At 40.5% G+C, this 25,096-nt stretch overlaps 1 protein-coding gene across 1 annotated transcript in view; it reads right to left on the bottom strand.

Moving 5' to 3' along the window:
* Positions 1-25,096, bottom strand: part of LOC136863927 (RAB6A-GEF complex partner protein 2-like) — a 170,510-nt gene that overhangs the window by 115,457 nt on the left and 29,957 nt on the right. The window contains exon 3 of the mRNA XM_068226487.1: positions 6,184-6,291. Within this exon, the coding sequence (XP_068082588.1) occupies positions 6,184-6,291 (108 nt within the window). The remainder of the gene's footprint in view (positions 1-6,183; positions 6,292-25,096) is intronic.

The raw sequence follows: 25,096 nt of genomic DNA, 5'->3' as shown, positions 1-25,096 counted from the left end.
ACAGCATCTTCGGAACCCATCTCGCACAAAGTTTGCGGTACTGAAGTGTCTCACTCACAACTGTGTAGAGAGCTGACCTGGAAATTTCAGGAAACGAAGCACTCAACACAAAAATTGTGAACCGACGATTTTCTCGAATTGCCTGATTCACACGCTGAAGACGATCATCGGTTGACACACGCTTCCTTCCCTGGCCGCCTGCATCATGGACATCTGTACGCCCTGCTGTAAAGTTCCTGCACCACTGTCGCACTTTGCTGTTGCTCATGCACGTTTCACCATACACACGACTTATTCGGCGATGAATTTCGGCTGCATTGCACCCCTCAGCCTGAAGAAATCGAATTACACCGCGCACTTCACACTTGGCGGGCGAAGCGATTGTTGTAGCCATGTTTACGAGCGCGTTGCACGTTCACTACTGACGGGACTGAGGTTAGGCGCATAACAGTCATTTTAGAGACGTTGCGCAACACATCTGAGCAGCGGTTCATCATATATTCGCGGGCGTTTGACTGTCACGACCGATCGGACCTTGAAAAAAAAAAAAATAGCCCTCGTATTATCAAGTCTACAGTCAGCATTTCATTAATGACACACCTACGAGAGAGCCCGATAGCCCAGAATATATACCAAGATTACACATGGCCCTGCAGTCACACAAGTTGCAAGATGCAGTAGATAATGGTACAATGGGGTACAAGAGAAAACTCTCAGCCATAGGAAATAAGAAATAGAAGAGAATGTCAACATTGCAGGAATTTCCTTCTCGCTCGATAACAAATGATGCAAGTACAAAGACAAAATCTGGGCTGCAGTATAACCACGGTTGTTCTTCTTTAATGCACACCCCCAGGCGAATTACGGAACATTATGTGATAAGGAATACTGACCCACGTTCATGTGCTCATTAGTCCTGCCATACCTAACAGCAGTAAAACTGGTATGTTTATTTTGAAGGAATTACCTTACCGCATGGTCGTAATCAGCAACTTGCAATGTTTTAACTTTATGAGCTTGCTGACTGTCAGATATTCGTTGCTTCCTCTCATGAAACCATGCTGGACACCCTGACTGCTCCTAGGTCCGAAATGCAATATCACATGTCTGTCACCTTTACACTGGCATTATAAAATTGCCACTCGCACTCAGCCTGCATAATCTGGATAATTATTGGTCTTATTTGAAATTTCAAATTAGGCAAATTAACCACTCGCTTTCAATAATTGTATAACAATTATCAAAATTATTCTTTTTGCTCTATTCGACGACTCCACTTCTCAATTGTTCCACAATTGAACTTAAAATTACAGAAGCTTCATTTTCGTATTCTCTTTTTAGTACGTGAGAACAAGCACAGCCAATGTCTTTTATTTTTCCAAAAGGCTCTTTGTTAGAATGAGGTTCCTATATATTTCCCTAGAGTAAATCGCAAGTTTCATTGCTTTATCGTGAAATGTTTCTTGGTTGTAAATTAATTTCTGAAACCATATCTCAATACTGTGCAACGTATGCTTAGAAGGAACAAATACGCATTACTACTTACAAATTTTATGTGGAATAACATACAGTTATCCCTCACCCTGCGCAAATCGTCTTTGAAACAGCTCCTTTAGTTTTCAAAATTCCCTTTCACATAATAACTTAAAGAAGGAGCTCAAATTCCTAAAAGATCTGGCCTCAATTAGTGGATACAAAATAAATATGGTCAATCGGATCATTAATAAAGTAAAACAGAAGTTAGCAACTAATCTTACTCCTGAAAAAAGTCCAAAATCGCAACATTTACATTTTCTAATTCAGCCATTTTTCAAATAACTAATTCTATTTTTAAAAAACGAGATGTTAATATAGCATTCAAGACACAAAATACAAACAGAAACATTTTTTTCAACCACAATAGTATAAATTCTAACAATAACCCTCATCTAAATTCAGGTATCTATAGATTAACATGTGTAGAATGTAAATGTTCATGCGTTGGCCAAACTGGAAATAGCTTTCTCACAAGATACTTAGAACAAGTGATTGCTGCAAAACACAACAAATATTCTGCGATGAGTGCTCACATGAGAGAATCAGCCCAACATTTTACAACTATAGAGAAAGACCAAAAAATTATCAAAAAGATAGAAAAGGGAAATTTAATGACAGAATTAATATCTATATCCATTTAGACCAGCATTTCAATAGGGGAAAAAATTTAAATGATGAAATCAAAATAAAAATCCTTTACATGAACAACTGCCTAAACTTTTACAAACGCTTAATGTAAAAAAAATGTAATTTTGCCAAAATTTTCATCCCCAAAAGAACTAATAATCACAGAACGTTAAACAACACAACCCCTCCCAGCGCCCCTACTAGACATTCCCCTTCCAAAACCACACCTACTAACATTTCTCCACCTACCCCTACTCCCTCCCCTCAAATCCTACCACATCACTCTTACAAGACAAGGAGTAGACGCGGAACAACATGCAGTCACCACACAACCTTGGATAACACCAAACTGACAAGCAGCAATTGGAGGGGTAAGTGAAGTTTCCAGAAGTGCACACTTAGCTATCAAAGCAACTTCCGATACTTACAAGATTCCTTTTCTTGTTACAGACATTCATCAAAGATAATCTAGTTAACAACTTTTAACCACATGTTCGTCGATTTACGGCCTTTTCAATTAGGCCTTATTAAATCCATTAGCTCGACTCATGGTTACTGACGTCAACAAGAGCATACTCATTCAACAGCATTCGCTGAGGTCAAATGACAACAAGTATTTGAATTCCATGAAAACCAAAATTCATCCTGTCACAAATTCAATTATCCGATCGACAAGATCTTGGTATTTTTATAGACTCTTATCCTCAAGGGATAATAAAAACTTTTTAACCCGATCTCATTTGCAAATAAATTTTCAAACTTAGTTCTTAAGATTGAATTTCATGTCATTATAAGATTTTAGACATGCTACTTGTTTTTTAAATATTTTAGAACAACTCGTTCTACCATAATTTTAATGTATCTTTTCCTGGTAAGCAATTGTTATTAAGGCATGTCACCAAAGATTCTGTATTTTATAATATTATAGTAGAGTAAATTTAAGATTGATTTTTTTTTTTTTAATAGGATTAATATTTCTTAAGTCATTATTTATGAACATAACCACTCTTCGAGATTTCAGGTTTGGCTGATGATGCTCTGTAAGGGAGCGAAACATGTCCCACATATAACTCTCCATTAATGAAGATATTTTAAATGTAACAATATTTTAATATATTGAACAGGTGGATAATAATAAAGCTTTGTTATTGTAATTGTTCCAGTGTGCCGGTTCACTGTGACAATATCAGCTCATCTAAAATATCTTTTAGAGGATTCACAGAGTACTTCCTCATGGGTTTCCCATCCTAATGATCTCAAAGAAGAGGCTACAGCACTTCTCACTTTGTGATATCTTGCGTTCACCAGCAATTCACCTTTGGGGCATATGCCCAGCATGTATCCAAGAGTTCCAATCTCATTGCAGTCTGGAAAACACAGCGGGGTATGCTGGAACATTGACCTCGTATTGCGCGAACTGCTGTAATGTTGTATGACATCTTCAGAACGTTTGCCCATTCGGAACATGACACCCATTTTTATAGCTCACACATGAATTAATTTGAGGGACATCGGAGTACAGAACGACTCCCTTTCCTCCCAAGGTATGCCTTGACCACATCATTTATAAGTTCATTATGTACGCATCTACCTGTCCTGGTTGGCAAGTTGTTTAGGTTTGATAGGGCTGAAGCCTTTTCCACTGGAAGATTTCTGAGGAAGTGAAAATGAGCATCACTGACGTGTAATAAGGTATTACATAGTTAATGTGCTGAACTAAGGCTTCGCGGATGGTCCTCATCAGCGCTAGACCTCGATATCTTATCAATCTTATCAATGTCCTCTAAAACCCCATGTTTGATCTTTGTTAATGGCATACAATGAAGACAATTTACTTTGTCATTAAAGTTTGTACTGGAAAGGAACAAAGCAAGTTTGACACTTGTTTGTACCTTTCCAACAGAGGATGGATGCCCAGTTGTACTTCCTCTTAAAACAATAATCACCACCATCCACCAACACATTTTCAATACTATCCTACACTTCCTGCATCAAAACAGAAGATCTTTAAAGATGGCCCCTCAATGAGCATCGATGTCCACCCTCCTGATGAAGATGGGAAGGAGAAAATGATCCCTTTGCAGGTTAAGAAGAGATCTGTGTAGAAGAACAGGGATTGATGAGGAGATCGCCTATATAACTGAAGATAGCAGTACATGAGGATGCGGAGACTGCCCTGGTATTTTTTGTAAATTCTTGTCTTTCTTTGATTTTTTCTCTCTGCCTACACTGAACTGACATTATGTTCATCCTATTATGAGTTCCATGATTTGTCATTAAAGTTGATGAAGAGTTATACAGTAGTGCTAAGAAGTATTTTGTGGATAGTAGTTTTTTGTAAATTCGTTTAAGAAAACAGTTTAAATTACATAACATTAGTTAACAATGTACACACATTGGAATTAGTGTTAAATAAACTCCTATTTAAGCACAACTATCTTCCAATTTAAGAAACTTTAAATTTCATTAATAAAAAGTATATTGTAAACAGAAAAAATACATCAACACACAAACAAATTGTCAGATGCTGAGATATAAATTTGTTTCAATCAATTTAGTTACATATCCGTGAGCACTGATAACTGCAACAAATCTCCATGGCATAGAATCAAAAAACTTCTGCAGAAGTACAGATGAAAGATTGGTCCATTCCTCTTATAAAGCAGCAAAGAAATGACCCTTATTTCAGCAATTCGTACAACATAAACATAGGACCAATTTCTCAGCGACATATTCAATGGGGTTCAAGCTCAGTCCAAAACTCTTTTCTTTGAAAACAAATGTCGCATGGCAGAGGATAATTTTCTTATTGAAATATCCTGTTTTGAGGCATATTCTTCCTTCCATGTGCTATCTTGTCACACCCTACAATGTCACAATACATAAAACAGTCTAATATCCATTCTATTTGTAAGACAGGACCAACTCCATGGCTAGAAAACCCACCCCATCCCATGGTGCTACCTCATTCATGTTTAATGCTTGGTACTTTGTATGTATATTGTTTCTCTGGTTTCCTGGTTGGCAAATATACCTGATACCACCAAAACAGATGAGGCTAAATTTACTTTCATCACTCCATAACATCTTTAACCAACGTTTACTCTTCCGTGTGACATACTACTCTGCAAACTCTAATTCAGTTTTTCTATTTATTTTTGGACTGATCAGTGGTTTTATTGCAAGTTGTCTACTTTTTACATCAGCACCTGCTCAATGGTGCTTTACAGTGAAAAACATACTCAGGAGCTAAGTGCTACCCACTTTTTCTATCCCTCCGAATGGTAGTTTTTCAAGGCCGACCTGAAATGTGTTTGTTGTGTACACTTCCTTTTTTTTGTTTCAATCAATTTTATTCACTTACCACCGAGGGAGATGGCCATGTGGTTAGGGGTGCGCAGCTGTGAGCTTGCATTCGAGAGATAGTGAGTTTGAACCCCATTGTCGGCAGCAATGCTGGTTCTCTGTGGTTTCCCATTTTCACACCACGCAAATGCTGAGGCTGTACCTTAACTAAGGCCAAGGCCGCTTCCTTCCCACTCATAGCCCTTCCTTTTCTATCGTCGCCATAAGACCTATCTGTCGGTGCGGCGTACAGCAACTTCTTAGAAACTATATATATATCTTTACTTACCAGCTGTTGAGAAATCCTGAACTCCCTAGCAATATCAGATCGGGATTTCTCCACTTTTAATGCATTTAAGGCAGGCTGTTTTAGATCTACAGAATATTCCTTCTATTTAGCATGTTCACAACAACATCTATATTCCCATTTAATTGTATGATATTGTATTCGGAATATTTCACAAAATACTTAATGAGTCACATAAAATAAGCTTCTATGTATGCTAGTTAAATATAACTGGATCTTAGACATGCGACAATGGTAACATGTTGCTACACACTGCATGACTCAACTGGGACCCCTGCCCTGCTGTGTCTACATGCAAACAGTGCTGATAACACACAATAAATAGCTACAAAATACTTGTGAGCACTTCTATACCTAAAAATACTTACAAGACCTGTTTTCTCCAGTGGTGAGGCGAATATTGCAAAAAAGGATTCTTGGTCTAGTTGAAAACACGATGCGAGCCCTCTCTTCTCTACAAGGCGCAAAACATGTATCTGAAATGAATCATTCAGTTACATAGAACAGGTAAACAGACACATTGTATTAAATATGATGTTTGAATGGATATGAAGGATTAGTGCAATGAATGAGAAATCACTGATAATTAATACTGACAATTAGTCAAATAGTACTATCAGCGAGGCTTTATAAAAAACATAAGCAAGAACATATTCCTTTTACATCCTCAGAAGTTCAGATAGACATATATATGCAGTTGTAAGCAAATGCCACATCCAAAACTGGACATTGGTGAACAAGTCAAAGGCCCCAGCTAAGCCGGAAAACACCGACCAGCCATTCAGAGCCAGAGTTTACATGTGTAGAATGATCAGTTCCTTTCAGCTCCTTTTTTAAAATTATTTGTTTTGTGTCACACCGGCAAAGACAGGTCTTATGGAGACGATGGGATAGGAAAGAACTAGGAATGGGAGGTAAATGACTATGGCCTTAATTAAGGTATACCCCCAGCATTTGCCTGCTATGAAAATTGGAAACCATGGAAAACCACCTTTAGGGCTACCAACAGCGGGGTTTAAACCTATCATCTCCTGAATGCAAGCTGACAGCTACGCGATTCAAACTTTACAGCCACTCGCTTGGTCTTTCCCCTTCTCCTCACATCGAAAGGACGTGGGAAACCTATCCAAGTAGTGAACAGGTCCAAAGTTCCTTAACTTAGGAGATCTCACAAGATCCAGTGTTTCAACATGGCTATGCTGTTGGCCTCAGATACATAGTACCATTGCCTTTTTGTGGTGTTACGCAGTACCGGCACCATTTTCTCAAAAGAAAAAATTAATTGTATATTATTAAGAATATTCCTATCTCATTTCCTATGAAGTGTTGGCGTATGGCTTAAAATCAAGTTTATCTGTCTGCTCTTGTTACATTTCTACAGATACAATGTGTACAAGTACACGACTGAAATTTCTGTAAACTGTCATTCTAATATGCCTGTTCTATTAATCATTTGTGTCGTCAGTTCGGAGTTGAGGAAAAAGATAGAGATAATCTTTGTCTTGCTCTTTCTTATCATTCCAAATTTTGGGCTACTGGAATAAAATAAAACAGGGGATTGGTTTTCTCACCCTTCAGCAAACTGTTCCTCTCAAGGATAAGCTAACAGTATCTGTACTGCACGAAGTGGCATTAATACCAACAAAGAAGAAAATAACTGATAAATAGCTTAGTTAATCTGGGGTTAATATGTTTAAATTTAACTACTTTCATTGTTTTGAAATAATTTGAAAAGCATAAAACACTTGATTATGCTGCCGAGACAAGCAAACTCATAGTTACTTAGTAAGAGCAATAATGGGTGCATGTGATACACAAATTAGAGAAGTGAAACAAATAAAATAACTACCTATTTGTACTGGTGTGCAACAAAAGAAAAAACATGACATTCTTTTGAAGTGAATCAAGAAAACTTAATGTTATTGGCTTTACATCCCACTAACTACTTTTACGTATTTTGAGATGCCGAGGTGCTGGAATTTTTTCCGCAGAAGTTCATTTATGTGCCAGTAAATCTACCGACACGAGGCTGACGTATTTGAGCACCTTCAAATACCATGGGACTGAACCAGGATCGAACCTGCCAAGTTGGGGTCAAAGGCCAATGCCTCATCCGTCTGAGCCACTCAGTCCGACTGAATCAGGTGAATGTGAAGAATATATCGCAAGTACTGACAGAGTTACTGCAGCTCAAGAGGAAAATGATTCTGACCATGGTGAGCCCAATTGTTGAATATCAACTCAGAAAAATAATTTCTTCCAGAGAAATGACTGGTTTTATGAAGAAAAAAAAAAAATGCTAGGTTGTAAGGTGTGCCAAGATTTTACAAGTATAGGATTGGCAAAGCAGCAGTCATTGCCTTAACTAAAGTACAGCTCCAGCATCTGCCTGGTGTGAAAATAGTGTAATATGTATTTATTATCATTAATTGCCATTCCTTTGCCCTGGTTTATTAGGACATTCAAATATGATATGATACCATAAGATTCATGTTTCTTGTTTATATACATACTGTATGTGTATATATACTGTATTTGAAGATATAGGTGTAAGTAATCACCATATGCTAAACATACATACATACGTACATACATACATTATCATTAAAGACTGTTATGCAAGCCTCTGTGATTTTGCTAACCGTCACCACAGTCCCCTATTTGCAACTAGTGTTGTGGCTTCATTTAGTTCCATACCTCTTATCTTAAAATCGTTAAAATCTTCTCTCACCCTTCTCTTACCCTCCATAAGAGAGTCCATTGTTCTCCTAGGTAACCTATCCTCTTCCATTCGCCTCACATGACCATACCACCAAAGCCGGTTTATGCGTACAGCTTCCACCATAGAGTTCATTCCTAACTTAGCTTTTATCTCCTCATTCCAAGTAACCTCATGCCACTGCACCCACCTGTTTTTACCAGCAATCACTCTCGCCACTTTCATGTCCGTTACTTCTAACTTATGAATAAGATATCCCGAGTCCACCCAGCTTTCGCTCCCGTAAAGCAAAGTTGGTCTGGAAACAGACCGATATAAAAATAGGGGTAATTTCATCTAGGAGCTGACTTCCTTCTTACAGAATAGTGTTGATCGCAACTGCGAGCTAACTGTATTAGCTTTACCACACCTTGATTCAATCTCACTTACTATATTACCATCCTGGGAGAACACACAACCTAAATACTTGAAATTATTTACCTGTTCTAGCTTTGTATCACCAACCTGACATTCAATTTTTTGAATTTCTTACCTACTGACATCAATTTAGTCTTCAAAAGGCTAATTTTCACACCATACTCATTGCACTTATTTTCAAGTTGCAAGATATTAGACTGCAGGGTTTCGGCACAATCTGCCATTAAAACCAAGTCGTCAGCATAGGCCAGACTGCTTACTACATTTCCACCTAACTGAATCCCTCCCTGCCATTTTATACCTTTCAGCAGAAGATCCATGTAAACAACGAACAGCAAAGGTGAAAGATTACAGCCTTGTCTAACCCCTGTAAGTACCCTGAACCAAGAACTAATTTTACCATCAATTCTCATTGAAGCCCAATTGTCAACAAAAATGCCTTTCATTGATTCTAATAATCTACCTATAATTCCATAGTCCCCCAGTATGGCGAACATCTTTTCGCTCGGTACCCTGTCATATGCTTTCTCTAGATCTACGAAACAAAAATCAAATCAAATTCTCTTTTTTTGCAAATGAGGTGTCTACCTCGGTGGCAAACGGTACACTAAAATACATTGTTGTCAAGCACTAAATATTAAATTAACAAGAGAAGAAAATTTTCTTATAATACAATACAATTTACACTAAAATTTTTTTCTATTAAACACACAGCTCATCCCAAATAAATTTATATTGTTTACAAAATTCTACTTATAATATCTCCTGTACTACTTACAAATATAGTCAACTGATATACTGTACAGTATGTGGAATTACTTCAAATCATACTATACAACTGGTATAAGATTAAACTTAACATTGCATTTATTTACTTTTCTTTCTTTTAACCCATTCTGGAACCTAAGTAGCAAAACGACATGCTGCGTCTTAACCAGAGCCCCTTTTGCCACCACTTTTCAGAGTTCCTGAAGGGCCATCACAGCTACCGTAGCGGTCCCAGGGCCCTCGAAGTCCCCACTGTACTTCAGCCCTACAGGCAGTCCCCTACTTTGGCTGTCCAACTCCTTAGACCAGGGGATGGAATTAATTTAATCATACACATTTTTTATTTTATTTACAATAACCTGCACTGGTCGAATGCCCTCTAGCACTTCATTTATTTTTTCTGTTGCTGTTTATTCTCTTCTTGAATATCTGTACAGATTTTGGAAAAGGATCAAACACTACCCCTGGTAAACTGTTCCACTCCTTCACACCCTTCCCAATGAATGAAAATTTACCCCAATCGCTTCTGCTAAAATTCCTTTTAATTTTATATTTGTGGTCTGTCCTGCCGATATAATTATTTTCCAACTGAAGCCTCTCACGAATATCTCCCCATGCTGCTTCTCTTGTACAGGCTCTATATAATCCTATAAGTCTAGTTTTCTCCCTGCTCTTACTTAAAGTTTCCCACCCAAGCTCCTTTAACATTTCTGATACACTACTCTTTCTCCTGAAATCCCCTGTTACAAATCTTGCTGCTTTCCTCTGAACACTATCTATTTCTGAATATTCCTCTCGTAGCATTTTTCAATTACCTGGCGCATACAGAAAATCTGATCCTGACAGTCCCTCTGTGGTCTGAAACCACACTGGTTTTCATCCAACTTCCTCTCAACTAATGATCGCACCCTCCCCTCAAAGATGCCAGTGAATACTTTGCCTGGTATACTAATCAATGAGATACCTCGATAGTTGTTGTAATCCTTCCTGCTCCCTTGTTTATAGATAGGTGCAATTACTGCTTTTGTCCAATCTGAAAGCACCTTACCAACACTCCATGCTAATCTTACTACTCTATGAAGCCTTTTCATCCCTGCCTTCCCATTATACATCACCATTTCAGGTCAAATTTCATCTATTCCTGCTGCTTTATGGCAATGGAGTTTATTTACCGTCCTTTCAACTTCCTCAAGCATAATTTCACCAACATTATTTTCCTCCTCCCCATCAGCTTGGCTGTTTGCAACACCACCAGGGAGATTTCCTTTTATGTTGAGAAAATGTTCAACCACCTCTTCAGTGATTCCCTGGGATCTGTTATGAGTTCACCTGAATTACTCAAAACACTATTCATTTCTTTTTCCCGCCCTTCTCAAGATTCTTTATTACTGTCCAGAAAGATTTCCAAGCTGCTTGTCCAAGCCTTTTCAAGTTACTACCAAAATCTTCCCAGGACTTCTTTTTGGATTCAACAACTATTTCTTTCGCTCTGTTTCCTTCGTCTATGTACAAATCCCTGTCTGCCTCGGCCCTTGTTTGGAGCCATTTCTGATAAGCCTTCTTTTTGCGTTTACAAGCTGCCCTCACTTCATCATTCCACCAAGATGTTCGCCTTTTCCCATCTTTACACACAGCTGTTCCCAGGTATTCCCTTGCTGTTTCAACTACAGCATCCCTGTATGCCACCAATTCTCTTTCTATATCCTGAGCCTGCTTACTGTCTACTGTTCGAAACTTCTCACTGATCATATCCATGTACTTCTGTCTAATTTCCTCATCCTGGAGATTTTCTACCTTTAATCGTTTGCGGACAGATTTCACTTTCTCTTCCCAAGGCCTAGAGATACTTAGTTCACTACAGATCAGATAGTTGGCTCCATCATCAAAAACTCCCCGGAACACTCGTACATTCCTAACAGATTTCCTGAATTCGAAGTCAGTTAAATTATAGTCTATTATGGATCTAGTGCCTCTAGCCTCCCATGTGTATCGGTGAATAGCCTTAAGCTTGAAGAATATAAAAAACATATCAGATGTAAGGCTTTTCAAGCATTTTGCTCTATTAACCAGCGCTTCGTCTTAAGTCTGACACTAGAATCATCAGAGTGGGACGTGCCAGATCCTACCCACTGACGCTGGGGTGTATGCAGGTGAACTTATCAGAAGCCCTTAGAAGAGGCACAGTCTGATAACTGCATATGGGAGATAAGCGCTGGTTAATAGAGCAAAATGCCTGAAAAGCCTTACATCTGATAGGTTTTTACATTTTTGACATGCTCTATTGGTGAAAATATATAATTCCCTCCATGGGAATTTAGAATTTTCCATTCGGAATTGCTAGGCGGGCAATAATTCCATTGTGGAGATTTATCTCCCGTATGCAGTTATCAGACTGTGCCTCTTATAAGTGCTTCTGATAAGTTCAGGTGCGATCCTTCGTACCTCGCATGTCCACGATTGTTTTGGCTGGCCCTCTTCTCTGCTGTTACTCAGTCGGCCCATGAATAATTAAATCGGCAGATGCCTAGTTGGCTCTCGCCTCCTCCATCCACCATGGATACCCGACTCATCACTGGCGTGGACACCCTTCTCACCGCAGATCACATTGTCGATGAAATTCAAAACTCTGGCTCCTCCATCTGTGATGTTCTCCGGCTTCGCGATCGCTCCAATAATAGCTGGTAAACGCAGGTCTTGGCCTACTGCCACGATCCAGATGACGCGACAGCCCTCCAATGCAGCGGAGCAACCATCAACGGCAGGCTTCATGAAGTCCTACCTACTCCTGAGTACATCCTACAACAAATGCGCTCTCACCCCAACGGTATTCCCAGTGTTCACACCCGCATCCACCTTGCTCACTTCAGCATTCCCTACCACCCCCCACCTCCAATTGGTCCACAGTCATTACTACTACTACTACTACTACTACTACTACTACTACCTTCACTGCTTCTGCCCTTTCTACCATTACTAGTCACCCCTCTCTTATCATGTCCACATTTTCTACCTCCCTCCCTCCTACACTACACAGTCCCCAGCAACCCTCTGCCAATCACACGGATGATACCCCTGCAGCTCAACCTGCTTCCCAAGGACAAGAAGATGCCTCAACTTCCATCCACCAGCAGTCACCATTTCTGAGCTGTGTCATCCATGGTATTGACCCCGCTATCACCGAACGGGATATACAGGATGAACTCCAAATGGCAGCATCCCAGCCCGTCGGGCGTTTCATATCTCCAACACCAACGGCCCGACCTTGATAGTTCGCCTACAACTTACCTCAGCAGCTGACGTAGAACATCTCATCACCACCGGCGTCCCTTTCCGCAGGAGAACTTACCGTGTGGAGCATTTCCACTCCCCACCACGTACCGACCACCCTCCAACACTTGCCCCTTCTCATAGCCCCCCACCAGCCCCGCCACCACCAACCGTCAACCCACCCGCTCCACAACCGAACTTCATCATACCGCCCTTCCCGATATTAGACCTTCTTCGCCTACTTGCCACTTCCATCACCAATATTACCACAACCCTCTACTACCTTCTATCACAACACTACCCTACTCCTTACTCCACCTTCATACCGAACCCACCCAATATACCAGCTCAATATATGTAACACACTTATGAAACTCTATGTAGCAACTTTTCTGGACTGCGCACCCGAGATACGTCGATATGTCAATAAATTTCTCCTCCCCTGGTGTTTGTAGGGGTTCTGCCCATGTGGGGTGCTTTGCGGTTCCTCCCTGGGCCCCGGTTTGTTGTCACGGTGTCCTTGCGCTGATTCATCAGCTACTCAGTCAGCCCAAGAATAATCAAACGGCAGACGCCTAGTTGGCTGTCGCCTCCCCAATTCACCATGAATACCTGTCTCAACCTTGGTGTGGACACCGCTATCGCAGAATATAAGATTATCGGCGCACTTCGACAGTCCAGCTCCCCAGTCCGTGATGCTCTGCGGCTCCAGGATCGCAGCAATAATCCAATGTCAACGCAGGACTTGGCCTACTTCAGAGATCCAAACGACAGCCTTCCAAACCACCGGAGCAACCATCAACGGCCATCTTCATGAAGTGGTACCCACTCCTGAGTACATCCTCCAACAACTGCACTCTCACCCCCGCACTCTTCCCAGTGTTGATCCGTATCCACCTCGCACACCTCCGCAGTCCCCACCGCCCCCCACTTCCATCTCGTCTACCGTGACTACTACTACTACTACTACTACTACTACTACTACTACTACTACTACTTCTTCTTTCACCATTTGTGCCCATACCCCCCTCCACTTCCATCCTTACCACCACTACTAGCCACCCATCTCTTATCATGTCAACGTATACCACCTCACTACCTACCACAATATACAGTCCCCAGCAACCCTCTGCCAACCACATGGGTGCCACCGTCGCAGCTCCGCCAGATTGCCATGGCCAAGCGGATGCCACAACTCCAGCCCAACAGCAGTTTCCATCTCCGAGCTGTGTCATCCGTGGCATTGACCCTGCCTTCCCCGAACAGGATATACTGCACGAACTGCAACTGGCAGGCGTCCCAGCCCGTCGGGTGTTTTGTATCTTCAACACCAACAGCCCGACCTTCATGGTTCGCCTCCAACTCTCATCCGCTGCCCACGTAGACCATCTACTCACCACCGGCGCCCGTTTCCGCAGGCGAACCTACCGAGTGGAACACTCTCGCTCCCCACCCTGTACCGTCCGCTCCCCTCCTCCTTCCCCTTCTCATACCACCACCGGCCCCGCCGCCCTAAGCCATCTACCAACCTGCCCCACAGTCACCCGTTTTTCTACCGCCCCTCCCCATCGTGGACCTACTTCGCCTACGCGCTACCTGAATAACCAACATTACCACGACCCTCTATTATCTCATGTCACAATACTACCCTACTCCTTACGCCAACTTCACCCCGAAACTCCCCATTGTACCAGCTCAATATATGTAACTACTTCTGTAACTCTCTGTTATAATCTGTCTTTTTATGCTCCTGGCTGCGGTGGTACATCACCTCCCTCCGACATATATCTATGGCACCGCAAGTGCCATCTTTGAACTGTGTGTTTCCAGTGCAGTGTTAGTGCTCAAGCTCCTTTTTCGCAGTGTTGTTCCTTACTTCGTTCTTCCCCTGTTGAATTCTGTTTTTTGTAAAGTGTCCTTAATGGTGTTGATTAAGTTTTCTAATACGTGTTTTCACTTCAAACCTTTCAACACATTTACTTCATCTGTGTACTGACTTATTACCCATACTCGTATTCTCTTAACTTTTATGTTCTTTCTGTTGCTGGTAAGTTCACGCTGGGCTCTGTGCTGGTTTACACTATTCTTACCTTTTCTTACAGATATGCACAATGCATACCCCTATACTTACGTGTTTTACTAATTTTTCTTTCTACTTATAGGGCCTAAGAGCGGCCCTGAATAAACCCCAGCGTCCGTGGTTAGGGTCTGACACATCCCACTCTGATGAGTCTAGTGTCAGACTTAAGAAGAAGCGCTGGTTAATAGAGCAAAACGCCTGAAAAGCCTCTGATATATTTTTGACATGCTCTATTGGTGAAAATATCTAATTCCCACCATGGGAATTTATATTCGTAACAGCTAAACCCATACTAGCACAGAAGTCCAGCAAACGCTTCCTATTCCCAATAGCTTCCACATATCTTCCCCACATTTACATTTTGTATCCTTCAGTTCTATTTCCTACTCTCGCATTGAAATCGCCCATTAGCACTATTCTATTCTTGCTGTTGACCCTGTCTACGATGTTACTCAATGCTTCATAAAACTTGTCAATTTCATCCTCATCTTCACCCTCACAGGTTGAATACACTGAGACAATTCTTGACCTAATTCTTCCAACTGCCAAATCTACCCACATCATTAGCTCATTTACGTGGCTAACAGAAACTATGTTGCGTGCAATGGTATTCCTGATAAACAGCCCTACCCAATACTCTGCCCTTCCCTTTATAATACCCGTCAAGTACACTTTATAATCTCCTATCTCTTCCTCGTTATCTCCCCTTACCCGTATATCAGTCACTCCTAGCACATCCAGATGTATCGTCTTTGCTGACTCAGCCAGTTCTACTTTCTTTCTTCCATAAGCCCCATTAATATTGATAGCTCCCCATCAAATTCCATTTTGTTTGCCAAGTTGTTTCCAAGGAGTCCCTCGCCTGTCAAATGGGAGTGGGACTCCGTAACTCCCATAGGTCCGAGGCTTGCTTAAAATGTTTTGGGCTCGGTAAATTCACGAAGCAGGATGCTACCCTACTCACACATAGTCCAAGTGGGGAACTCTCCTCTAACGGGTTATAGACCACCGGTGGATTGTATAGTCCTAGCCACCTGAGCACAAGGAGGGCCATGACTCAGAATATGTCCGAGATGCCCACTCCCATTCCATAGCAATTGGTATCCCAATTCTAAGGACCACTTACTCGGTCACTCAGCCGTTGCCCATGGTTCACGAACTAGGACGTGACTACAGTAACCCACACCATGAACCACCCATATGCTAGAAAGTAAATAAATTGGGTAAAGATTTAAATATTTCACAGCAACCTTATAAATACAAACAGAGGTGAAAGAAAACCTCTGTCTCTTCCCCTCAGTTGCATGATGGTATGAAATGATTGCACTGGTTGTTTGGTTTTCTCCACTCCGTCTCTGCTGTAGCCAGACTTGATGGCCTTGCCAGTTATAGACGGCCATTACAGTCAGTTTTGCTTGAGATGTCGTGATACACACATACTTTATATTATTTTGTGGGGAATTTTCCACACTTTCATACCTTTTGGGATGGAAATGTTTTGTTAGTTCATCCTTTAACTTATTTATATCCGGAAATGTTTTAAATCTCCGTTGAAGTTGCTACTGTGACATCCCCAAGAAGTGTGGTGACTGTTAAAATCTTCAATATAATCTCCAGGGTGAGTTATAGCATGCAGAAGGGGATTTGCTGATGACTTGTTTGGTGGTTTACTCAGAAGTGATCACTACCCAGGAAACCATCAATGGCACACCCGTAGATGCTCTTGTACACTGACTATGTTTCCGTGGCTAGTGAAGAAGGATAGAGGCTTGAGGCCAGGGATGCAAAGCCAGATTTGCTGATAAACTTAGATTAAACATTGCAAAAACAGATAACATAGAGTAAAATACAGATTGGTCATTTTTACTTCTTGTTAATATGTGGTTTTTCCAAACTAGATCATGGTCTCTCTAAATAGGAGTGTGCCCTGTACCCTTCTCTCAGTTTTTCTGATAACCACAGAGTAATCATTTCCATTTTAGGAAACACAATTGCTATGAACAAATGTGAACATTTTGACAGAGCTGACCCGTAAGTATGGTCAGTGCAACAGTTCCAATATACATTCGTGATATCTGCAAGAGGAGAAATAAAGTATCTACAAAATTTACCTAAAATATGTGAGACAAGACAGAATTAATGGTAGTCCCTCTCATTGCTTGAAAAACTGAAAATAAAATACCATGTGCATTTGGACAAGTTTTAGGGTCAGACATTACACACAGGTTGCACAATAAATTCTTTATAACTGTTGTTGTTTGAGTCATCAGTCCATAGACTGGTTGGATGCAGCTCTCCATGCCACTCTATCCTGTGTTAACCTTTTCATTTCTACGTAACTATTGCATCTTACATCTGCTCTAATCTGCTTGTCATATTCATACCTTGGTCTACCCCTACCGTTCTTACCACCTACACTCCCTTCAAAAACCAACTGAACAAGTCCTGGGTGTCTTAAGATGTGTCCTATCATTCTATCTCTTCTTTTCGTCAAATTTAGCCAAATCGATCTCCTCTCACCAATTCGATTCAGTATCTCTTCATTCGTTATTCGATCTATCCATCTCACCTTCAGCATTCTTCTGTAACACCACATTTCAAAAGCTTCTATTCTCTTTCTTTCTGAGCTAGTTATCGTCCATGTTTCACTTCCATACAATGCCACGCTCCACACGAAAGTCTTCAAAATCATCTTTCTAATTCCGATATCAATGTTTGAAGTGAGCAAATTTCTTTTCTTAAGAAAGCTCTTCCTTGCTTGTGCGAGTCTGCATTTTATGTCCTCCTTACTTCTGCCATCGTTAGTTATTTTACTACCCAAGTAACAATATTCATCTACTTCCTTTAAGACTTCATTTCCTAATCTAATATTTCCTACATCACCTGCCTTTGTTCGACTGCACTCCATTACTTTTGTTTTGGACTTATTTATTTTCATCTTGTACTCCTTACCCAAGACTTCATCCATACCCTTCAGCAACTTCTCGAGATCTTCTGCAGTCTCAGATAAAATAACAATATCATCGGCAAATCTCAAGGTTTTGATTTTCTCTCCTTGGACTGTGATTCCCTTTCCAAATTTCTCTTTGATTTCCTTTACTGCCTGTTCTATGTAAACATTGAAAAGGAGAGGGGATAAACTGCAGCCTTGCCTCACTCCTTTCTGGATTGCTGCTTCTTTTTCAAAGCTCTCGATTCTTATCACTGCAGACTGATTTTTATACAGATTGTAGATAATTCTTCGTTCTCGGTATCTGATCCCTATCATCTTCAGAAGCATAAATAGCTTGGTCAAATCAACATTATCGAATGCCTTTTCTAGATCTACGAATGCCATGTACGTCGGCTTGACCTTCTTGATTCGATCCTATAAGAACAGACATAAAGTCAGGATTGCTTCACGTGTTCCTACATTTCTTCTGAAGCCAAATTGATCTTCTCCCAACTCAGATTCAACTTGTTTTTCCATTCTTCTGTAAATAATACGTGTTAAAATTTTGCAGGCATGAGATACTAAACTAATGGTGCGGTAGTTTTCACACCTGTCAGCACCGGCCTTCTTGGGAATAGGTATAACAACATTCTTCCGAAAATCGGATGGGACTTCAACTGTCTCATACATCTTGCACACTAAATGAAATAACCTTGCCATGCTGGTTTCTCCTAAGGCAGTCAGTAATTCAGAGGGAATGTCATCAATTCCAGGTGCCTTGTTCCTGTTGAGGTCACTCACAGCTCTGTCAAACTCTGACCTCAAAATTGGGTCTCCCATTTCATCAGCATCAACAGTCTCTTCATGTTCCAGAACCAAATTATTTACATCTTTACCTTGATACAACTGTTGGATATGCTCCTGCCACCTTTCTGCTTTGTCTTCTTTCCCTAGAAGTGGCTTTCCATCTGAGCTCTTAATATTCATACACCTAGATTTCCTTTCTCCAAAGGTTTCCTTGATTTTCCTGTATGCAGCATCTACCTTACCCAGGACCATACAGCCTTCGACATCCTTGCATTTCTCCTTCAGCCATTCTTCCTTAGCTACCTTGCACTTTCTATCCACTTGATTTTTTAATCGTCTGTATTCTTTTCTGCCCTCTTCATTTCTAGCATTCTTGTATTTTCGTCGTTCATCAATCAGGTCTAGTATCTCCTGAGTTATCCACTGATTCTTAGTTGATCTTTTCTTCTTTCCTAACATTTCTTCAGCAGCCCTACTGACTTCATTTTTCATGACTCTCCACTCTTCCTCTATAGTGTTTTCTTCAGCCTTTCCATTTAGTCCTTGTGCAACATGTTCCTTGAAACAATCCCTTACACTCTTTCCTTTCAACTTGTCTAGATCCCATCTTTTTGCATTCTTTCCTTTCTTCAATTTCTTCAACTTCAGATGGCATTTCATGACCAACAAGTTATGGTCAGAGTCCACGTCTGCTCCTGGGAAAGTTTTGCAATCCAACACCTGGTTTCTGAATCTCTGCCTAATCATAATGAAGTCTATTTGATACCTTCCAGTGTCTCCAGGTCTCATCCACGTATACAGTCGCCGTTTATGGTGTTCGAACAAAGTATTGGCAAGGACTAAATTATGATCAGTGCAGAATTCAACCAGCCGACTTCCTCTTTTGTTCCTTTGTCCCAATCCAAATTCTCCTACTGTATTACCTTCTCTTCCTTGACCTACCACTGCATTCCAGTCTCCCATCACAATTAGATTCTCGTCAACTTTTACATATTGTATTAAATCTTCTATCTCCTCATATATTCTTTCGATTTCTTCATCATCTGCTGAACTAGTAGGCATATAGACCTGCACTATTGTGGTGGGCATTGGTTTGGTGTCTATCTTGACGACAATAATCCTTTCACTATGCTGGTCGTAGTAGCTTACCCGCTGCCCTATTTTCTTATTCATTATTAAACCAACTCCTGCATTTCCCCTGTTTGATTTTGTGTTGATAATTCGGTGGTCGCCTGACCAAAAATCTTGTTCTTCCTGCCAACGTACTTCACTTATACCAACTACATCTAACTTTAGCCTATCCATCTCCCTTTTCAGGTTCTCTAACCTACCACAACGATTCAAACTTCTAACATTCCACGCTCCGACTCGCAGAATGTCAGTATCCAGCTTCCTGATGATCGCCCCCTCTCGTGTAGTCCCCACCCGGAGATCCGAATGGGGGACTAGTTTACCTCCGGAATATTTTACCCGGGAGGAAGCCATCATCAGTACATCATTCATACAGAGAGAGCTGCATGTCCTCGGGAGTTAGTTACGGCTGTAGTTTCCCGTTGCTTTCAGCCATGTAGCAGTATCAACACAGCTAAGCCATGTTGAGTATTATTACAAGGCCGTATCAGTCAATCATCTAGACTGCCGCCCGAAAACTATCGAAAGGCTGCTACCCCCCTTTCGATGAACCATTCGTTCGTCTGGTCTCTCAACAGATACCCATCCGATATGGTTGCACCTGCGGCTCGGCTATCTGCATCATTGGGACACGCAAGCCTCCCCACCGCGGCAAGGTCACATGGTTCGCAGAGGCAGCTTTATAACTATAAATGAATAAAACTAGAATTTCCACTCCAGTGATTTGTATTTTATAGTAATGGCTTCACAAATGCATTGGAAGTGCTCAGGCTAATCAATGATAGAACCAAAATTGTTAGCGAAGGAATATAGATGGCAGTCCAAGAAATGCATACCCTGGGACACATTTCACAAATACAGTCAGCTCTTGATTTAACAGTCTATTAGGTGCTCAGGATTGTTCGTAAAAGCAAAAGATCATCACGTCTCAAATCTCAGAAATATTATGGACAAGTAGCAGTTGTGTACCCGTCATTGACGGATTAGTTTCTGCAGTTTCAGCAGTAATACTATCTGGAAATGAACGACAGCACAACAGACAGAGCACATTTAAACCTAAGTACAACACGCAGAGAAATGTTAATGCTGATAAGTTTTAGCGGCTTAGGACATTACAGGCCATCATATTTTGTTTTCTTCCAGCTTGGTGATATGGCATTCAAGACCTCAGCTTTCAACCTCCCCTTCCTATTTATGATTCCTTCATTCTTTGAGTGATCACTATTTCATATTTTTCTTAACAGTCGCTGAACTCGTTGCTCGCTTCTGCCTAGTTGAGAGGGGGTATACTTTAAGTCAAAAGAAAAAACTTTCTCAGCTTCTAATTAACAGATTGAGATTTTTTTCTATTTTCTTTACGTCGCATGGACCCAGATAGGTCTTATGGTGACGATGGGATATGAAAGGTCTAGGAATGGAAAGGAAGTGGGTGTGGCCGTAAATAAGGTGTGAAAATGGGATATCAAAGAAAACCTCCTTCAGGGCTGCCGATAGTGGGGTTCGAACCCACCATCTCCCTTATGGGAGCTCACAGCTGTGCGCTCCTAACCGCACGGCGAACTCGCCCGGTATAGATTGAGATAAAACCAAGTGCAGGAAAATTCTGAATATGTATACCTTAATACTGGTAAGTTCAATTCAAAATGGATTAAGCAGTTCTTGTATTTATTCAATTCAAACAGAATGGCAGGCAGAGAAAACATTAAAATCTATGGAGATTGTCTCCACACAGTATATATTATCAACACTCTCAAAATTGTGACAAACATATTCGTAATAAGCAGTCGCCTCTGGATCTGACAAGGCAACTAAGAACGAGATAATGTCATTCAGGTGTGTTCTCTAACCACCAATAGTTTTGGATCTGCTGAAACACTTCTTCATCCTAGTCAGCTTTCAGATTGCCCCATAGAATATCTTCAGCTATCTCCTCCTGGGTCACCGTCTTTGATGCCTAGACATTCTTCATTATCACTCTCACTGATATTATCACCAGCCTACTTTAAGGTTTCACATAAGTCAGAGGTTTTAAAACCTCTAGAACTGTATTCTGTTTCCTTTCTATTCAATAATTTTTTACAGCCACTACGTAATGTTTATCTCCTCGGACACTCCTGGCGCTAAAAGCCATACGCCATTTCATTACCTAGTGTTGTATCGATTTGTTTATGGACTTTTCCATAACTCATAGCATTGGGGCCATACACTTCACAAATCTGGCAATGAATCTCTGCCAGCAAATACTTACTGTCAAGAACTGGATAACTGACCCTATCTCAACAGCTGATGGGGTGCTCCATCATCTTAATAAGATCCACTTACACACTATGATGACATCACAGTACCAATGTAGCGAAAAGTGTGTGTTTGTGCGCAAGGGATGCCAACAGTCAGTGCGGAAGCGTGAAAGAACGAATGCATAGGATTTTAAAAGATATGGACAGCCAGTTCTTAGTTAACAAATAGCCTTCGTATTTGTCAAATTATGTTCACTCAAACTAAAGTACACAGAATCATGGTCTGCTGAATCGAAAGTTTACAGCACCTCTCAAATACAAACAGTTCACCCACATCACCATGATCGTTCAGGAATTAATATTAGATGCAAAAGCTAATGATGAAGGACAACTGTTCCAGCTGAAGAGAAAGCCAAGTCCCCAAACTAGATTTTGATGAGTCTACGAACAGTCTACACTTTATAATTTTAGGTTCGTAATCACATGTCTCCACTTTATAGTTTTAGGTTCGTAATCACAAATATACACGAGAATCAAACGAGTGGTTCATGGCATGTAGCTCTTAGCTTGCATTCGGGACATAGAGAGTTCGAACCCTACTGTTGGCAGCCCAGTTGGTTTCCCATTTTCACACCAGGCTGTACGCTAATTAAGCCCATGGTCGCGTCCTCTCCCAATCCTAGCCTAGTCACATGGAATAGTCACAGAAAGACTTCTAAAAGTCAGTGCAATGTAAAACAAGTAGCAAAGAAAGAAAAAAATACATGAGAGTGCATATATAGCTACAGGAGATTTAGAATGTAAAACTAAAAGCCCTAGTTAGCTGCCACTAAAGGAACACTCGTCAGTATCATGCTGGAGGAGATTCCAGTCCTTCAATGCAGAAACCGAAAATTTCAGTCTGATTCAGAAGATGTACTTGCTAGAAAAAAAGAAAAAGAAAAAAAAAAGGATTATCATGGCCCTCATCTCACAAATCAAAATTTAATGCTAGGTTAATGGAATAATATACACAGGAGTCCTCATTGTCAGTACTTCACCGTGTGTTTTGATTTGGCTTTTTTTTCCTTCAATTTTCTGTTGTAAAACAGAACAGTTTGATGAATGAATTCTGTGATCCATACCACATAATGAATCACTCACACCAAGTAGCTGATATGAGGGGTCTATTTATCATCTTAGCCTTTGACAATAAAGTCAAAATGTACTAACTCATAAGATTGTTGAACTAATGGAGTAAAAAACTGGCAACATTTCTATCATCAACAAGTTCTTTCAACATTGCCAGAAATTTGATCTCCTGGATGCTGTTTGCATGCTGAGTAAGACCTAGAGACATATCACTCTTCAGACAATTACAAACTGTTTCTGTAAGATATGTTTCAAACTTGAGTCTAAACAGGAACAGTTTGAAGTTTCAGATTTAGCAGATGATGTACAACTGATGACAATGTGCCATTTACAGAATGAATGAATGAATGAATGAATGAATGAATGAATCAATCAATCAATCAATCACTATCGATCTGCTTTAAGGCAGTCGCCCATGTTGCAGGTTCCCTATCTGTTGCTTTCGTAGCCTTTTCTTAAATGATTGCAAAGAAATTGGAACTTTATTGAACATCTCCATTGGTATGTTATTCCAATCCCTAGCTCCTCTTCTTACAAATGAACTCTTGACATAACAGATCAAGGAACAAATGCATTATCGAGTCTTCTGATAACAAAAATAAACCAGAACTACAGGCACAAGAAACCACTTCTCAAGCAGTATCATCATCATCCTTCTCCACCCTTCCCCTTATCCAGCTTCTGCAGGCTCAGGACATTTATGGCACTTCTCCATCTTCCTCTCTCCTTCCACCATTCCTCTTCCATCATTTTGTCCCATTCCAGGTTTAATCCTCTTGCACTCCTTTCCAATGAATTGATCCACTCTGTTCTAGATCTCTCTTAGTCTCTGTTTCCCTCAAACTTCATCTCCATCATCTGTTTTCTTTTCTTTTCACCTTCATCCTCTTTACATGTCCAAATAATCTCCTATCAATTCTCTCATTTAAGTTTTCCATTCCAACCTCGTTTCTGAATCTGTCTTTCTTCTCATACTTCTTAGATATTTCATTACCCTGGCTTGAATGCTACTCTCTTCCCTACCTGTCACTGTTCAGGTCTCAGCCAAGTAAGTCATAATACATTTTGTACACTATCTCTTTACATTTCATTGGAATTTCCTTATTCCATACAAGGATTCTTGCACTCTTGTCCTGTTGCATCCTCCTCTTAATCTACATCTCCAGCCTTGCATTCTGGAATGATGAAATTGTCAATATTTTCAAGACTTTGATGCCCTTCCCTTGTTTATTCCCTCTTGTTATCACCATGGTCTTGATTTACTCTGCACTGGTTTTCATACCATTCCTTTCAACTTTCTTGTTCAGTGCATCAAGTTGTACTTCTTATCAGATCATTCCCCAGACCACAATATCGTGTGCAAATAGTAATAACCTCATATCCCTATTCCCATATGCTTCTGCTGTCTCCTTTAAAATTTCATCCATAACCATTAGGAACAAATGAGGTGACAACACACTCCCCTGTCTTAGTCCAGTTTCATTTATAAAGTCTTTCCAACTGGAGTCTGTACGCCGTTGACGCAGTTGATGTAGAGTGCTTGCACCATTTCTACGGTTTGTGTACCCAGTCTCTTTTTGACCATGGTTTCCCAAACCTTCTCCCTGTAACTTAAATATCTAACCTTTACTTGAGTATTCTTGTACACAGAAACGGTAATAAAAACGAAAAAAATTGGATGTGCATTGGACTAGACAAAAGAGTGACTGAATGGGTTGTTATATTTCTAGAAAATAGATCTCAGAGAATTAGAGTAGGTGAAGCTTTATCGGACCCTGTAATAATTAAGAGG

This window comes from Anabrus simplex, chromosome 2, assembly GCF_040414725.1.
Source record: "Anabrus simplex isolate iqAnaSimp1 chromosome 2, ASM4041472v1, whole genome shotgun sequence".
Classification (NCBI taxonomy): domain Eukaryota; kingdom Metazoa; phylum Arthropoda; class Insecta; order Orthoptera; family Tettigoniidae; genus Anabrus; species Anabrus simplex.
Note: the sequence above shows the minus strand (reverse complement) of the source record. Positions and strands in the feature narration are given on the sequence as shown.